This window comes from Antechinus flavipes, chromosome 1, assembly GCF_016432865.1.
Source record: "Antechinus flavipes isolate AdamAnt ecotype Samford, QLD, Australia chromosome 1, AdamAnt_v2, whole genome shotgun sequence".
NCBI classification, from domain to species: domain Eukaryota; kingdom Metazoa; phylum Chordata; class Mammalia; order Dasyuromorphia; family Dasyuridae; genus Antechinus; species Antechinus flavipes.
This window is the reverse complement of record NC_067398.1, coordinates 324,351,697-324,370,682: the sequence shown is the minus strand read 5'-3', so window position 1 is coordinate 324,370,682 and position 18,986 is coordinate 324,351,697. Positions and strand designations below refer to the sequence as shown.

The following is an 18,986-nucleotide window of genomic DNA, read 5'->3' as shown; positions in this document are numbered from 1 at the left end:
GAAAGAATTTAATTGACATTTAAATTTATGCTTTCTCCAAAACTAGTTGATTAAATTAGTAATGAGTTTCATTGATAGTGTAAACATTTAACATAATATCATATGGAAAAGATTTTAAAGGAAAAATAATAATTAACAGTAGAGCATGAAGAATAATAGAGGGATAGCAGGAGCTTTAATGCATATATATGTGTCCAAAAGATCCTTTTCTCTATTATTCCCAAAGAGAATGTGTTTTTTGTATTTCTTAATCCTCTTTCATAGTATCCATCATCTCTTAACACATTTTTTTAAAAAAGTATTCAGGACTTACTTGATGATACTTTCTGGGATATGGACACATTCCATTGGGATCAGCTCACTGAGCTCTGATAAGGTGCTGACGTATTGTATTTTGCTGCTGAATTTTGAACTGTAAAAAAGAGAGAGAGAGAGAGAGAGAAGGAGAAAGAAAGAGAGAGGGAAGAGGGGTTATGAGTCAAAAACCCAATCTTGAAAATTGTTGAATTCTTTTTGAGATGACCAAATATCACATGGATAAGAAAATGTATGTTTATCATGCCTAAACTCACTAATAGTACCTGCTTTACCACTCTATTCAATATGAAAATGTTACAATTATTTTCCAAATTTGAGTAATTAAGTGATGCAGATAGAGAGTACCAGGCCTGAAGTCTGGAAGCCTCATCTTCCTGAATTCAAATCTGGCCTCAGTTTCTACTTGTGTGACCCTAGACAAGTCTTTTAACCCTGTGTGCCTCATTTCCTCATCTGTAAAACAAATTGGAGAAGGAACTGACAAGCCATTCCAGTATCTTTGCCAAAAAAAAAAACCCCAAATGGGTCACAAAGAATCCAATATGACAAAAAATGGCTGAACCGCAAATTTTCCAAACCAAATATACTGAAAATTTATTATCTCATTTCAATCATAAATTCAGAAAATTATGAAAATAAAATGAAAATTTAAAAAAAGAGAGAGAAATAAAATTATACCTTTTGAGTTTGTGATCTTGGACACTTTTAAAAATCTGAATGCTAAGAGATGACATTAGCTATGGTTTCAAAGTGAATGATTGCATTTCTTTCTAATGATCAATTAATTTTGTAGAAATTAGAAACTGGGAGGATAGATTATAGTAGACATGCTTTGCCTTAAAATCACTCTTCCTCATTTTAAAAAATTATTAGTGAATTTATATTTATATTTTACTTTATATTATATTTTATTTATATCTATATTTAAAATGATGGTGCATGTCCTAGTGTGCATTTGTGTATGACCTCTGCTATATCATTTTATCTCTCTGGGTTTCAGATGACTCATCTGTTAAATGTGGAGAGCCCAAAAACTCTTTCTTTTTCTCTGACTTTGGGGGGAACACTAATATCTCCCCTGAGAGACCTCTCCCAGGGAATCAAAATAAAATGGTTTCATTCTTTTATCTGGGTGGGACTAGTTGAGTCCAGGATCACTCCTACTTAGCCAGAGCTGGAGATCGAGATTTCTATAGACCTCTATTGAGTTGAAAATTAGCTCAAGACTACTCCCATTAAACTGTCCTAATTTACCAGAAATCTAGGCCTGGGGCAGTAATCTCATTCAATTGAAACTTCTATTAAAAGATTTCCATCTGATTCCAGTTCAAACTGCTCTCAGCCCCCACTAAGAGCTGCCCCCAGCTTCTAGCCAAGGTTTCGATTATAAAAGGGGGCAGCTAAACTCAATCCTTGGCAGCAGAGGACCTCAAAACTGGAATCATGCCAGACCAAGGGACCTCCCTTGGCATAAAGCTACCTGTGAGGGACTCTCTGCCCGCTGAAAGGTATTCTCTTTCAGGGTTACTCCCTCTTTATCTTTCTCACCTATTTCCCTAACAAGACCTTATTCACCTCTCTGTTGGGATTTCTCTGTTAGAAACTTTCTCTGCTACAGGATTTCTCTGCTAGATCTTTAATAATAAATTTCTTTTGCCAGTTTAACTTTTCAGGTTCATAAATTCATTTAAAAAGGACCTGCGCTGACCAGAAGGGGGTTCCCACAACTCCCTAACCTGTGTCGAACCTCATCAGTTGGACAAGATTACCCCTAGTGTGCTGTCCACTCTGACATTTTATCTTTCCTTAATTCTGCTCTTAAGATAGAGGGATATAAAATTCTTCCTTCAAGTAAAAATGTACAGAACAGGAGGATTAAGGAATTTTTCCTCAGCAAAGTTCTAAATCCTCTGTACCATTGCTTATTGTAAGAAGAAAAAAAATCTATTTTTTTATCACTTTTACCATATTAAGCATTCTCTAGACATGAAGTTTTTAATGTGAGATCTATGAACTTGCGTTAAAAATATTTTTATAACTATACTTCAATATAATTGACTTTCTGTGTGGTGCTATGTATTTTATTTTATTGATTTAAAAACATGATTCTGAGAAGGGGTCCATGACACAAAAAGTATAAAGAACCCATGCTTTTAGACCAGCTTACCAATGGTGGGGTAATAGATCCTTTCAGTTAATTGATTTTGTGGGGGGAAGGGATAAACACAAAATAATTTTGTGTTACTCTGGTGAGAAACTGCTAAAAGTTCATTTTTTTAAAAAATTACACTAATATTCTCTTCTTATTTTCTGCCTTCAGAGAATTCAAATGACCATGTTGGATGAACTAAAGTTCAAATAAATAGTGTAGCAATTAGAATTAAATTACACATATTCTATAACTAAAAATGAATTGTTTAGTTTTCCTTTCAAGTTGCCTAAGGATTCAAAGTAGTTTTTTGGTTTCATATCCAAAAGGTAATCCCAGACTGCCAGAGAATTGGGGACCTACTATATATCATATTGCCTGTTACAGTGTCCTAGGAAGGGTAAATTTGTTTCCTTGGGCTCAAATTGCTTTATTTTCTATGAACCAGAATGATTTAAAAAGATAGATTTTATAGATATTTATAGACTTTAGAATAAAGGAATATGTAGCATACAAGCTCAGTATTTCAACTAAGCTAGAAAGTAGACACTGCATAGAGCAAAGTCCAGAAGTATCCTCCTTTGCAGTGTCTAGCAGAGCTGTATTTGTCAGTGATTCAGTGGAATATTATCTAGTAGTATCCCCTGAAGATTAGGAAACCAATAGCAAAAAATCAAACAATGACATCACTGAAAGATATTAGTGATCCTGAAATGATAGAAGCTTGAGTTATCTCTGTATGTCTGATCCTGGACACATATGTTGTCCATGTGTTATAATCCTTCCATGTGTTTACATCTATGTGTTGTATATTTGTAGAAAAGTGTTTCTTAGATTTATAAGGGAAATATTTTGTAGCTATTTTTCTGTCATTTTATTAAATGCCTGTTTTAAAATCTGTCCTCTAGAAGATTGAAAATTAGACACATAGATGGGGGTTCATTAGCTACTTTAAGAGTACAAATCCAGGAATAACCTGAACCTGAATTAGTGCTATATTATGGGGATTGACCCTGTGAATTGGAATGTCCCAGATACCACAGCCTCAACACTAGATAGTTACCAAGGGACTTAGTTGTATGTAATAATCACAGTAATAAATAAAACATCTAAAATGAAATCTTTATGTAGATCATAATCTGCCAGGAAACTTTGAGTTTCATTTTCTTATATATGTATTCATGAAATACATACTGAAGTTATTTAGTTTTGACATTGGATAACTAGCTAGAATGGGATTTGGCTAAAAGTATCAGTTTTATTCAGTTTTCAAACATGAGTACTATCACCACAATTCTTTGTCAAGTGTCAGGCATGAATGGAACCACATTGGGTCTTATACTTTCTTCAAATAGATTTATTCCAAATTTTTATGAATTTTAGAATTTGAATTATAAAATAGCTCAAAAATAATCAACTCAACTGTGTAATTTTGTAGATTAAAAAAAAAAAAAAAAAAAAAGGATTAAGGAAATTACCCAAAGTCTTACCACTCACCATTTATGGGGCCCCAGTCCTTGTTCCCAGAATTTCCTCTCCCCAAAAGACAGATTGGGGGAGATGATGGGTCAGAGTGTAGGATCTACTCGAATCTGCTTATCTACCTTAGGAATGTGGAACATTAAAACCTCTTATCTGTAGCTCCTTATTTGTCTTTTTATAAAAGGTACATGCAGACTTCTTACCTGTCTCTTTTCTTGAATAACAATACTTTACTACAAGACATCCTTGCTCCTCCCTTATCTTGCTCTCCTCACATAGGATGCTGGCTGACTGACTCATTAAATTTCAGTATATAAAGCTGTCCCAAACTTTTTCTAATTACCACATACTCTCAGAATTTGATTCATTAAATTTTCACATTAACAAAGTCTTTTGTGATCATAAGAAAATCTCTTTGAATTCTTTCAAACCCACTATGAACCATGACTCTCGGATAGGACATTTCATTCTGACAACCAAATCTCATTTCTTTGATCTGACTACTAATCTAACTTAGCACTATCTTTTTAAAGACTTCTTCGATATTCTTTAGCCTGAGGTAGCTATAACAGATTCTCTTCACAATGAAAAGAAAAGCAAGTTTTGGATAGAGTGGTTCCCCTTCCACTCCTTCAACTGCTAGAGTACATTTGAGGGCAGGAAGATTTAGAAAAGAAAAGCAGATTTGGAATTTAATTTTGAGGAAGGGTTGAGTGATCACTTTCTAAGTTGTCTCTCTCCTTGAAAAGGAAATTAAGTCAGAATAAGGAAAATATCTTCTATTTTTCTGAGGATATGAAGTCTCATATGGGTTGAATTTGTTCATTCTGTCACTTGGCTTCATTTTATTTGTTTTTAATTTGGAAGGGGTCAAGGTAGAAGTCAGCTCTCTCTAGTAACTTTTTGGGGTTTTACAGAGATTTAGTTGGTTCCTACTAGCTAAGTGCCATAATTGATAGAGTGCGAGGCCTAAAATGAGGAAGATTCATCTAGCTGAGTTCAGTTCTGACCTCATGGTTACTATCTGTGTAGTTAATCCTTTAACCCTTAACCTGGTTTGCTTCAGTTTCTCATCTGTAAAAAGAGCCAGAGAAAAACATGGCAAATTACTCAGTATCTTTGCCAAGAAAATGCCAAATCTGGTAGAGTCACAAATGAAAACAATTCAACAACTCTGTTTCATTCTCCCTCCCCCTTCTAATTCTCACCAGACTCTAAAGTGTGGTTTGTTGAAGCAGAGGGTGCCCTGGGAGTGAGGAGTGGGAAGTTTATATGATAGATTTTTTTTTTCTCTTCACAAAAGGCCTCAAAGATGATAGCTCCACTTTATCTCTGTTGCTGTTTCTGGGATTTACAGCAGTGGACTTTTGGGTAGGTGGGTGCTGGGAGGAACTGAAAGCTTTGAAGGATTCCTGCAGAGAAATCTTGATAAGTTTCCAGAGCTCTGAACTTTGGGCAAAGATACAAAAGAATCAGGCCATCATAAGGTCCATATATTTAGAGCTAGGAGAGACTTCAGAAATCATTTAGTACTTACTACCCAGTCATTTTACAGAATAGCAAATAAGTCAAGACAAGTTAATTAACCAAAGTTACATAGCTATTAAGGTGGGAAGTCAGACCCAGATCCTCTTGCCACAAAATCCAATATGTTTTTCATCATACTACATATAAAATCAAAAGAGAAAACTCAAGAAATCAGATTTCAGTTACCAATTTATTTTCAAAGATCAGTCCTATATGCCCTCTTCTCTCTTCTGACACTGCCACCAGTTTAGGTTCTTATGGATGAGAACTTTAAACTAGCTTGTGTACTAAAACAGCTTATTCTCAGGAATTGCAAAAATGAGCCCATCCTGTTCGTATTATTAATCATAATCAGATCAGTTCTCTCCGATTGATCTATTAGCATAGAATGATGTGAAGCTGGAGCTCATCTGGCTTTCCATAGTTAGTACTTCAAACTGGGAAACTGTCTTAATTAGCACATCTTCAAATAACCTAACTCCTCTCTGGTTCCTTGGTTCCCTGAGACTTGAAAAGTCATTTCTCCCCAAAAGATGCTTAATATCTGACTCTGCCTTGCTTAGTCATGATTTATTAAGTCTGTGAGCTATTTCATATAATAAATGCAAATCTCTGTTACTTCTGATGGATGTCTGTGTCATGATTGTTCCAAGTTGCTAATCACTATGCTCTCCCAAATCTCCATTTCATATTGTCACTTCACATGGTGCCTTTATTTTTACTTCATTATCACCTCATGTCTATACTGTTTCAATAACCTTTTGTCTGGCTTCCTTGCTTTAAGTCTCTATTGCAATCCAGCCTATACTGAGATGTCAGAGATCATCTGAAAGTGCAGATCTGATCGTGGCTTCGTGATGGAATATAGCTCCTAGGAGAAACAGCAATAATTTTAAGATCCCCTGACCTTAGGGTGCTAACAATCCTAACAATCTGCCAGTGATTCTAAATCTTCTGGCTTTAGAATCTGTGATCCTGAGATTGTCCTGGCAATCTGTGTGTCAGTGATTATAAATGTCCTCTGGCCTAGGAATATAATAATATTTGTTCCCTTAGATTTTAGAGAAGATATATTAGTGATCCTGAGGCCCTCTGACTTTAGAGCACTATTGTTCTCTGTCAAGATTCTAAAGTCTTCTGGCTTTAGGATAGTCTTATGTCTGCTGGTAAGTGATAACTAAATTCCTGAGACAATTCCTCAGTTCTGCCTCTAGGCTATAAAAGTAGCATATCAAAGACATAAAGAACTGCATAAAGGTGTCTCCTTTCTCCAGGTTCCTTACTAAAATCCTTGGACTTTATCCTAATTCAACTGGCATTACAATGATAATAAACTTTGTCCCTTAACTTGGATATGGGTTCAAGACTGCAAATTCTTTTGAGACACCTCACAACACCAGTCTGTGATTCCCCAACCTTTTGGGGTCCCCTTACTAACTTCAACATCCCTCCTCTTCACTAAACTCTAGTGGCTCCAAATTGTTTTTAAGATCAAAAATAAAATCTGTTTGACTTCTAAAATCCTTCATAATTGGGTTCCTTCTGACTTTTCCATTCTTCTTACAGTTAATTTTTCTTCATATTCTCTATAATCCAGTAACTTTGAGCTCTTCCATGATGTTCTGGAACAAGCCTCTACCTCCCAATCCTTGAATAGAATTCCTTGAATTCCGACATGCATGGAATTCTCTCCTTTCTCATATCTCCTTTTGGCTTCCTTTAAATCTCTAAAATTCCACCTTCTGCAAGAAGTTTTTACTTATTCTCTTTAGTATCAGTACCTTCCCTTTGAGATTATTTCCAAATTATCCTGCATACATTCATCTTTACATAGATGTTTACACATGCCTCTCCCATTAGTCTGTGAGCTAGTTTTGCTTTTCTTTATATCGCCAATACTTAAACACAATGATTATCACATAGCAGACCCTTAAATCCTTGTTGACCAGATGTGAAGTAGAAGAGGGATTTGAAGACAACTGCACTGATGATCCTGGTTTGCTTTTGAGAGCCACGGTAGTTTGTTCTTTGGTAGCCAAGAGAACGTGTGAGAATATGAAATGTTTTAGAGTCAGTTTCCTGATACTTGGAGTTATATTGACATATTCCACTAAGAAGTAGCTGAGCCAAAAGAAAACTCTGGGATGTTTCATATATGTATGATTGATCAGCATTTCCTGTTTTACTAGTCTGCTTTTCATTTTCTTTATTGAGAATCTCTAACGCCTTCAATGGAGCAGCTAGGTAGGACAGTGGAAACAGGGCTGGGCCTGAAGTCAGAAAGACTCATCCTCCTGAGTTCATATATGACTTCAGACACTAGCTGTATGACCCTGAGCAAGTCACTTAACTCTGTCTCAGTTACTCTTCGATCGAATGAGTTCATCTGTACAAATCACTTTAGTATCTTTGTCAAGAAAATAGTATCACAAAGAGTTGGACACGAAACAACTGAACAACAGCAAAAATGCTCTTCAAACTGATTTGAGTTATTACTTGATAAGTAAAGATAGTTTTCAAAAATGCCATGAATGCTCAGCGTTTATATTTCAAGATATATTTTATTGGTCTCAAATAATTGTGTTGTTATTAAATAAACATCAGTTAATAAATATCACTATCACTATTTATTTTTGTACAGAGTGAGCTTTTAATGAGCTCATTAGGGCAGATTAATTGCTCCATTTTAACCATAAAGTTATGGATTTTTTTTTTCAGAACAAATATATAGAAGGAAGACATAATCAAAAATATTTAAATAGGTATAGAAGAGATAACTATAACTTTCAAAAGTTATTTCTCAGATTATTTTCTGGACATTAACTTATGACATAGAATCATGAAGATGGAAAGGGCTTTTAAAAGATTACCTAATTTGAGTCCTGATTCCAAACAAGGATATATACCAGCCATGTTTGTCGAGACTATTTTTTTAAAGAACTCCATAAAATGGGATTTCCTTTCTCTCAATCAAATTTTCCTAGTTCTTAGCTAAGCTTTTTAAAAATATACTTCTCCTTTTGTGAGTTGGATTGTTTATTTCTAAATCTGAGGGCTCTATAAAATACTCATTTATTAGAAACTTTATCTTAAATTACTTTATGCTCATAAATATTTTGATCCTTTTTAATAGGTTTCTTTTATGACTTCAGTAAATCAAAATTTTCTTCATCTTCAGGTTTTTACTTTTTCTTTATCATCCATGATTCTCTGTTCTCTGAAATATAGTAATTTTATTTTGCTGATTATTTTAAACTTTAAATGTGAAGAAAGACCTAATGTTAGGGGTGTGCTGAAGTCAGCTCCTTTTAGCTCCAGAGAGCTGATTATCAAATTTTACTGTAAGCTTTACACTTCAGAAGTTAGAAATGCTACAAATCAGGGCTTGATTTATTGTTCTATTGGTCATCTAGATTTAAGAAAGTAATAAAATGTTGTTAAAGCAGATTAAACTTAAAACTTTGGGGTGTGTGTGTGTGTGTGTTTGTGTGTGTATTTTTTTTCCCCTTGATAGTTGTTAAATATTTTTCAGGATATCTTGGATTCACTGTTCATTTGTTGATTCAATTAGCCTATTCTATGGCCTAATTTAGGAGCTAACTAATATTAGATGCTATTAGATACAGATCAGAAAAATGGAAGAAATAATTATTCTTATATTATTCTCAGTTCTGTAGGATTTATTTATGACTAGGCCAAAAGATCTTTCCAGAAAAGGTTTTTTTGAAATATATGTATGTATGTATGTATATAAAATATACATGTACAATTTTATACAATACATCCATATACATCTCCACATATGCATATATTTATGTATTATGTGTGTGTATATATGGGGGGGATGAGTATGTGTATGTGCATGTGTATATGCGCATTTATATATTTCTAGACCTGTTTTTTAAGGTTTTATTAGGAATGCATTCTAGGGCTAAATAAAGAGGAATAAAAAAATGTTCTACCTTATAAAAGGTCGGGTCACTGCAAGAATTGTTCTAATGAACCAAGATGGGTGAACGATGATAAATGATTTCAAATTCTTCCTTAACCTATTTTGAAAGAAGGAAAAAAAAAAATCACTTCTCTCCTTTTACCTTTTTTTTTTCCTTTAAAGGAAAAATTCATTGCATTCCATAGAAAATATCATGTAATATAGGAAAGATTTTAAGCCAATTAGAATCACAAGAAAAGTGTGCAGATGGGAGGACATTCAATAAAGGTGTTAAGAGCAAAGATATAGGAGCAGGGATTCAAACAGGAAATAAATTTTCTTGCATACCTTCTGTCAATCATCTGATAACATTTTTTCATCCATCCTAGTCCAGGCATCTTTCTTCTTGGAGTTGCTCCATTCAAGTAGACGATCATATAATCTTCAGCTACCATCAGCTCCAAAGTACTTATTACATATCTAATCATTAGAAGAAAGTCTTTTAAAAGAAATTTATAGAAAACCTTCCATCATACTTATACCAATTACCATTTTAGTTGAGCATAAATATAGGACATGTTTACAACTAGCCTGATTATCCAGTATATTATTTAATGGCTTTTTAACATATGACCTTAATAGCTTCAGAATAACAAAAATGATATATAGTTACTTTACTAATTTTATCTAGCAGAAAATAAACATTAATTATAAATCATTATTATATTTTTTGAGAGTAGTCACACTGATTAGATTTGGGCATAAGCGTGACTTTCAAAAATATGCATAATTAAAATAATGAGAGGACCTAAGATAGAATTAGTGTAATTAAAGAGAAATCTAGATTTATTGTGAGTGACTTAGGAAGTTACTTCAGGAAGAAAAACTATGCTTAAGCCAAAAAAATTTTGTTGTAGGTATTCCTTATTCTGGCAAAAAATATCAAAGGTTTTTAATCCATTCTGCACAGAAGGTTTTCCTAAAATTTCCCAACTCTATGAGTAGTTCACCTTGACAGATTCCTTTAATGTTTTATCAAGCCTCTAAAGTATACCAAAAATAGTTCATCAAATTCAAGGCATCCCATCTGTCATTACATGGTCACAGACATTCATTCAAAGCACTTTGTTCCAGTGTCCACAAGCATCACTCACAGGAAAAGATTTTCCATGACATAGTGGTAATCAGCCCGACTGCTGTCTGGCAGAAAACAGGCAGCAAACACAATGATGGCATTTAGACCGTCCCCATAGTATCCTGGGGGACAAACAAAAAGACATTTGTAACTGAGGGGAAAAAACCCTTAACAAGATAATATTTAATAGACTCTACTGGGCTTTTTAAAGTTTGTGAATTACTTTACAGATGCCATTTCATGTGACTCCTGTAATAACCTCAAAAGACAGGGAACATCCTAATTTTACAGATTAGGAAATCAAGGATCAATGAGGCTATGACTTGTCTGTGGTCAAATGGATTCAACTTTTGCCTTTCATACCACAAGCAAATTACTTAGTGTTTCTGAGTCTCAAGTGACTATGATGCACCTAAGGTACAGCTATAAGTATGGTGATTTTATGTTGCTGATATCCAGATATCAATAAAGTCAGATACTTCATTTATTGGCATATGGGAATGGAACCCAGACATACTTCTTGGTTGTTTTTATATTTTTTGTTTTGTTTTGTCTTTTTTGGATGAAAAAAGTCCCTCTACCAATACAAATCAGCATCTTCTCTCCAATTTGAGAGCTTCTGTGAGACTGAGAGATCAAGGGTCACACAATAGTAGGTGTCAGAAGCACGACTTGAATATTGATCTTCTTGGATTGGAGACTAACTTTCCAACTTATTACCTCTCCTATAAACATACATCTGCATAAACACATATAGTCCCACATAAGTGGAACAAGAAAAGTATAAATTTTTATCAAAGAATAGGAACAAAAAAAAGCTGGATAAAATTGTAGAAAGAAAGAAACCAACTACTATTTTTTTCAGTATACTTTCAGAAAGTAAAGGAAAAAACTTCCATTTCTAACAATTACATAATACTTTAAGGTTTATAACATTTTCCCCACAATATATTCTTGTGAGGCTATGTATATAAGCATCATTATCCATATCTGACAGGTGAAAAAACTGAGGTTCCAAGAAGTGACCTATCCATGGTCTTCTAACTAGTGTTAGAACCAGGATTTGCTCAGGGACGAGAAGGAACTGAGTGACTTGCCTAAGTTATAAAAGCTAGTGCCTTTCAGATACAGAAGCTAAAACTAGGTTTTCCTGACTCCAAAGAAGGCTCTTTTGTAAGATTTAGAAGAACAAATTCCAGAGAAGGGTCTAACTTCTGAGCACAAGAAATGTTAAAAAAAAAAAAAAAAAAAAAAAAAAAACAAGCAAGGTCTATACTTCTGCTTTCATACTTTTCCCTCAGAATTTGGTGCTAAATGTTGACCAATATTTATCAATGCTAAAAGAGAGGAAATTGCAAGTGTCCTATGTAAGACATTTATCATGGAGGTGATTCAGATTGCACTTCTGCTTAAGTGTTTTGTTAAAAAAATTACAAGCTTTATCATTAGCCTATCTCTGAATTAAAGCTTACTCCTAGATAAATGACAATTCAATCATTAAATTAAACTATTGTCATAGTTCTTTGAGTGGACTTAAGAGTCCACACTTTCAAGTCTGATCTTATTGCATCCTAAGAGTCATTGCTTTATTCCCTCAAAGCCCATAAATATATATGAGAAGAATTTGTGCACATGAGAGTGGGCATGAGATTGGGAGAAAAGGGATGAAGAGAGTGCTTGCTTGAAGTATATTTAGGTACTTTTGATTCAGAAAATAGATTCTAAGGCTGGTTCTTTAACAAGGACTAGAGTTTATACAAGGTAAATGACATATTATAAAGAAACCAATCTTTATAGTCAGTATTTAATTGTGTCCCTCTTGTTTCCCCTCAGCAAAATGAAAGCTTTTTGAGAGCAGGAACCATTTCTTCCTTGTCCTTGTATGCTCAGTGCCAAAGTGTATGATAAAACCTTCAGAATGTTTTTTTGACTTGGGTTGAAAATATATTGAATAATAGGTGTAAGTTCTTTAAAAGATTTTGATGCTGGCCACCATCCAGACAGAAAGATCACAGTTATAAAAACTGTTATCTGTGACAGAGGATTGTTATAGCTTCCTTCTTCAGGTTACTTGTACCATATATTGTTGTGCCACAGTTCCTTTTTATTGTCCTGACTCAGTTTCCCTAATTATCCTGCCTCTATTTCCCTAAATTGTTCTGCCTCAATTTCTCTGAATTGTTCTGCCTGGTTGCGATATCCCCCTCCCCTAATCATCATGATTCCAGATAAGGAGAAAAACCTTTTATCTTAGACATCATAAACCCAGACCTTCCCACTTATCAGAATATCCAGTGCCTTTCCCCCATTCTGTCATTGTTCTTCTTGATCCCAACTTATCAGAATGTCTGGTGCTTCCCCCCACGCTGTCAGAACTGGATTGATAGTCTGTTCCACTCTCAGTGCTCTGACTCTGCCCCTGTCTTGGTCTACCCCCGGGTAGCTTGGAGCCTGGATGCTTTGGACATCAGCCCTGGGGGCAACATGCCCTCAGCACTATCTCTCCTTAGAAATCCAAATAAAATATTAAAAACTCTCTAATTTCTATCTTGCCTCAGTTTCTCCAGCATTACAATATATTTATACTTGTTGCTTCTGATCTTAGAATATAAGCTCTTGGGGAGCAGGGATTGTTTTATATATTGTATTAAATCTCTTTTACCAAGCACATTATTTGGCAAATAATAGATATTTAATAAATACTTGTTGACTGATTCTACCATGTTTATAGATTTTTCTAACAACAATAGCAACAAAAACCTGATAATATTTATAACTAAAATAAAATTAGGAGATTTGTAGAAGATGTGTTTTAAAGACCTATGTGCCCTACATGCTAAACTTACTTCTTTACATATATTTTTAACAAGATTCTTTTCCAAAAACTCTTGCCAAAGAAATGTCTACCTAATATTCTAACTCTAATTTTAAAAACATAAAGATTTTAATAGAGAAATAGGGAGAGAAAAATCCTCTGAAATATTGAGTTACATTAATGTTCTGAGCAGCAATGTTTCTAACTTCAGAAAAGACAGTTTTAAAAGCAGCTGGCTGGTTTGGGGGTCTTGGGATATTTATAAATTCAGGAAATTGATCTGTCATTCTTGCCTTCTCTTTTCTATTTTTGGAAATCTTCTGGGGCATTAACAAAACTTAAGTCTGGGGATTATAGACACTGCCTCATAAGGGATATTAAAATTCAACTTGTTCATATATTTCAATGTTCTCTATATAATAAAGTTGTGCGTAACTAACTCCAAATTACCCAACTGACAAAGTAATTATGGTTCACCTAAATTATTCCATTGTCCATTCTTGTATTATGTCATGAATATATGTTCTTTTTGTTGTTATTCAGTTATTTCAGTCATGTCTGACTTTTTGTGACCCTATCTGGAGTTTATTTGGCAAGGATACTAGAACAGTTTTCTATTTCCTTCTCCAGCTCATTTTATAAATGAAGAACTGAGGTAAACAAGATAAAGTGACTTGTCCAGGGTCATACAGCTAGTAAGTGACTAAGGCCATATTTGTACTCCAGAAGATGAATTATCTTGACTCCAGGCCAGCACTTTATCCACTGAACCATCTAGCTTCCCAATATGTTTTCTAGAAAAGGAATTCTGAAATTTATAAATGAAGGTGAATTATTTCTTGTATATATGTAGTTGAAGTGAGATGATGAGGAAGAAAAGAATGAGAGGGGCAGGGAGAAGAGAGATGAGATGGGAGAAATAAGAATATAGGAAAAGGGAGAAGGAAAGAAGAGGGAGAACAGGGGGTGGAGAAAAGAGAAAGAGAGGAAGAGAAAGAGGAGAGGGAAAAGGAAATAAAAGAAGAGGGAAAAAAATGAGAAAAAGAAAAGTGAAGAGAAAAAGAGAGAGACCTAGAAAGAGAGCTAGAGGAAAAGAGACAGCAAATAAGAGCGGGGGGAGGGGAAAAAGAAGGAAAGGAGAAAGAGAGGACGAAAGGCAAAGAGAAAGGGAGAGACAGAAAAGGAAAAAGAGGTATGGGAAAAGAGACAGAGGGAGATAATGAATGAGAATTTCTACAAGAAAAAATTTCTCTTATATTAAGTGATGCTAGCATTGCCTTTCATTGCTTTGGCAATCTTTCAAGTAGCAAATCCTGGAATGATGGAATGACTACTTTCAAAATTAGAGCTAAACCTTTCATTCATACTATAAAGCATACAGTTTTATTTAAACAATGCTAGCAACTGGTGTTACAATTCAGCTAATGTTTGGAGTGGGTTTTTTTCCCTTAAATTTAAAACATCTCTCTGTTCCATTAACAAGAGGAATGAACAAGGAATGTATTTGCTGAGGCCCAGTAGCAAGCCCCTCTTGAGGCTCCTTTTAGCCTCTATAGCAGTAACTATAAGCCTTACCTGCAGCAGCAAAGAGAAGCATGAAATAATGTAACACAAGTTTGCTGGCCAGCAATGGAAATGGAGAGAGAAGAAAGGATGTCACAGTCTCACACCAAAACATACACACGCACACACACACCAGCAGGTAAGTTTTCTCCTCAGATCGTGGGGACCATTTTCCAGGACCACTGCACAGATTACCTGAATCTCCTAAAATGAAATGAGAGGTAAAAAAAAAAAAAAAAGGAAGCCTCTTGTTATAAATCTTGGGACTCTTTTCTCCCTTATTTCTTTAAATGCATTTCCCATTCCTAATATAAAAGAGCTGGTCCTCACCTTAACCTGCTCCATCATATAATGAATAAGACTGGCAGAACAAATTACATCTAATGTATCATTTTTATTCTGTCCTTTTAGAAGAAGGACAAAGCTTATCAGTGATGGAGGACACTCAAATATTGGCATTCACCAGTCTTTCCATGGGCCTGAATACTTGGTGTGGTCCAGAAGTTTCAGGCAGTTCCAATTACAAATTATATAAACTATATAAAATGCTTCACTTTGCAATTTGACATAGAGATATGTCAAATTGTATACAAAAAGCATCTTCATACTACTACTACTACTGTTACTTCTACTTGTTAATGTAGTGTTGTAACATTTATTTACATATTAGTTTATTTTATAATTTTTATGTAAAGTTTATTTTATACAATGTTTTAAGGTTTGCAAACTTTTGCATACCTTATCTCATTTATTTCTCATATCAGCCTTTTCCAATACTTCAGATATCATTATCCTTACTTTTACAGATGAGACTTGTCCACAGTCCACAGGAAGTTTTGGTATTGGCATTTAAATTCAGCATCCAACTCCACGCCTAGCACTTGACCCACTATATTAGACTGTTTCTCCACAATGCAAAGAACCATTCAAAAGAAAACTATCCACATCAAAGTACTGATTTTCAATTTTTCAACAGGATTCATCAAGAAATAGTGAAAACAGACAATTCTGCCATCCATTATTTGGGTGATTTCATCTGTAAGGTTTTATAGTGACATTCATTAGCTTAGGCTGTCTCACTTTGGTAACTTTGAAAGCAACTAAGGAAGTTGTTTTACTCACAGAGTAGTAAGGATGTTCCCCTTTTTAGAAAAGGGTAAGAGGCATGATAATGCAGATCCCCAAATTCAAGGATGTGTAGGGCTAAAAGAGTACATGCAAGTGGCCCCGAGGAAGGTGAGGTGCCAAGGAGAGGATGGGAGGCCTTCTTATAAAAACAAAAAACAAACAAACAAACATAGACAGACCCAAAAAACAAGTCAACAACACAAAAAGAAAAGGAATAAATGCAAAAGAAAGTGCTGAGGCTCAGCAAACCAGGTTATCCTGAAGTTTTAACATTGTCAGCCAGAAGCAAGGATACTTTCTAACTCTAGTAGGTAACAAGCAGAAACTCAAGAGGAGGCAGAACTCCATATTGATTCTGATGCCATGCTAGCCTGAAGATTGGCTTATCATAGTATAAGTGGTAAGATTGGCTTAATATAATATACTCATTAAACTGATAGTATTTTGACTTGTGATCTTGGTTACTGATAAAGAATATTTTTCTTAGAGCTGGGCTTCATAGACAGATTTCAAGAAGTCTGTGAATTGGGTTGGGGAAAAAATATTTTCATTTTCACCATCCTCTAACTGAAACTGAACATTTTTTTCCATTATGAATTTAAAAACAAAACAAAAACACATTAATTTGAGAAGCAGTATTTATAGGCTTCCCAGTCTGCCAAAGGAGTTGATATATATATATATAAACACACACAAAAAAAAAGAAATCCTTGCCTTTGAGAAATACAGCTATCACCTCAGAACTGAGGGAGATAAAATAATTTAAGCACAGGTTATTATCATTGAAGGAGGATAGCCAAACTGTGCCTTTTTTAAAAGTACACAGTGCTTTGTTATAGCAATAGTCTCTTGGACATGACCTTAACTTGGTATACATCTCAAAAAGCTGAACCTACTGTTTACTACAGAGAAATCTGGAAGAAATATAAGAAAATATAAACTTTATAAAGAAGGGGACTATGTATTCTCTGTCTACTTTATGGCAATTTAGTACTATGCATCAAACCATGGGTCACTACAGGAATAACAGCATCCTCAGACATCTGTGCTCAGTTAGCACAACTGTTACTGGCCCTTTTACATCGTATTTGCATTACTTCTGAGATAAAGTACCTTTTTATGTGTTTTTGTTTGTTTAGGAGTTGAATCTGTGATTGGTCCCTCAATCAATGCAAACAGGGACAAATTTACCTGTGACTGGCCCCTCCATCAAGGCAGATCAGCAATTCATCTGTGACTATAGTCCTAGAGTCACCTGAAATACTCAGACATTAAGTGGTTTTTCCAGGGCTCACACAGTCAGTATGTTTCAGAAACAAGATTGAATCCAGGTCTTTCTGGCTCTAAACTGGCCTTTTACTCACTACACAACACTGTTTCTCAATGCACCCTTAAAAATAGCACAAGGAAGGAATGGAACTTCAAAGGCCTCCCAGCAGAATAGAATTTTACATTTAAAATTCATCTTCCTTTTATGATGTCTACCAGAGGCAGACAAAAGGACACAGGAGCTTCTAAAGACCTGCCAAGATATTTAGGGCTTTGTATTTGTGAAGGATAAGAGAATTTAGGGAACAATGATTACATGGTTAGCACTCGATGAGGTAATTTTTTTTTTCTTGAACAGCTGGACCAACTGGAAAACCACCTAAAGGCTGCTGTTAGAGGAAGTCATGCAATAGAAAAACCAAAAACTGCAAAAGTTTCCGTGATAAATGCAGACACTTGTGTTCAATTAGCTTCACCTGCATTCCAAATTAACGAAGGGCACACTGGTGAAGACAGCCCCAGAGAAGCATTACAAAAGCAACATACATTATCTTCTTTTGGAGGCCTCTTTCAAAAAGGTATATTTTCTGACTAGGCGATTGCTGCTGCCATGCACGGAGAATTAAGGTAGCTAATGGAAAAGCACACTTTGCATGGAAAATAACTATCAGGGTTAAGCCTATAAAAAGCTTTCTGAAGTGTGTGAAGGGAATCCAGAAGGCTCTTTGTTTTTCTTTTTTAATAGAAGACAATTTGGTGTAAAGATCTTAAAAGATTATACTCAATAATAATGCATTCATAAAAACTCAGAAAGTGTTCTTATATGCTCTCATACATTTAAAATTCTGCTCCCATCCAATATATATGAATTCTGCCGAGGAGTGATGGCACAGGATAATTACCTGTTCTGCAACAACTCTGGGGTAAGGGATATGCTCATCATATATTTAGTGTGAAAACAACATTTTCACTTGAGAAGCTTCCCTAGCCTTAGAGGTAAAACCTCATCAACGCTTCAGCTTCATATTAATATGTCACAGACTAGGGGTTTTGAGATATCACGGTGCCACCAAAGGGAAAGAGAAAATTATCTCCCTTCATGGAATATGACTTTGACATTTCTCCAGTTCCACATTTCCCTCTGGTGTTCCCTACCTCCATGCGAAATGACTCTTTTGTAAGGTTCTATAACTTTCATGTCAATCCTTTGCTCCTGTTCCCCGATAACGACGGTCCTCCACAACCGATTGTCCTCCCGCTCCTCCTCAGCAGTGTATTCTGGAATGGACTCTGCCTCCTGGCCAGAATCTTGGAGGGATGTTGGGTCCTCTGGGAGGAAAATAAGAAGTACAAGCAGGTAAGGATCCAGAACAGAGGTTTAGGGATTGGTAGCAATATTTCATGAGAAAGATGAATGACTAATTATAAATTTATCAATGGCTTGCATTTAATAATTCTTTATATTGTGCATACGCATTTTGATATAATGGAAAGAATCCTGGCCCTTCAGTCAAAGGAGATAGGTTCAAATCTGGCCTCCAACCAGTGTGATCTTGTACAAGCCCCAAGTTTGTGGGACTCAGGTTCCATCTGTAAAATATAGTTTGGAATTAATTATTCTTTGTGATCTCTTTCAATTTGATATCTATAACCCTGTGAGCTGAACTCC

The 18,986-nt window shown here is 35.0% G+C and overlaps 1 protein-coding gene across 6 annotated transcripts in view; it reads right to left on the bottom strand.

Annotated features, from left to right (window-relative positions):
* Nucleotides 1-18,986, bottom strand: part of PRUNE2 (prune homolog 2 with BCH domain) — a 101,079-nt gene that overhangs the window by 16,998 nt on the left and 65,095 nt on the right. For all 6 annotated transcript variants that reach the window (XM_051966663.1, XM_051966680.1, XM_051966674.1 and 3 more), the window contains exons 5-9: nt 18,473-18,646; nt 10,562-10,664; nt 9,756-9,887; nt 9,439-9,525; nt 314-412 (exon numbers count right to left, since the gene is read on the bottom strand). In XM_051966663.1, the coding sequence (XP_051822623.1) occupies nt 314-412; nt 9,439-9,525; nt 9,756-9,887; nt 10,562-10,664; nt 18,473-18,646 (595 nt within the window). The remainder of the gene's footprint in view (nt 1-313; nt 413-9,438; nt 9,526-9,755; nt 9,888-10,561; nt 10,665-18,472; nt 18,647-18,986) is intronic.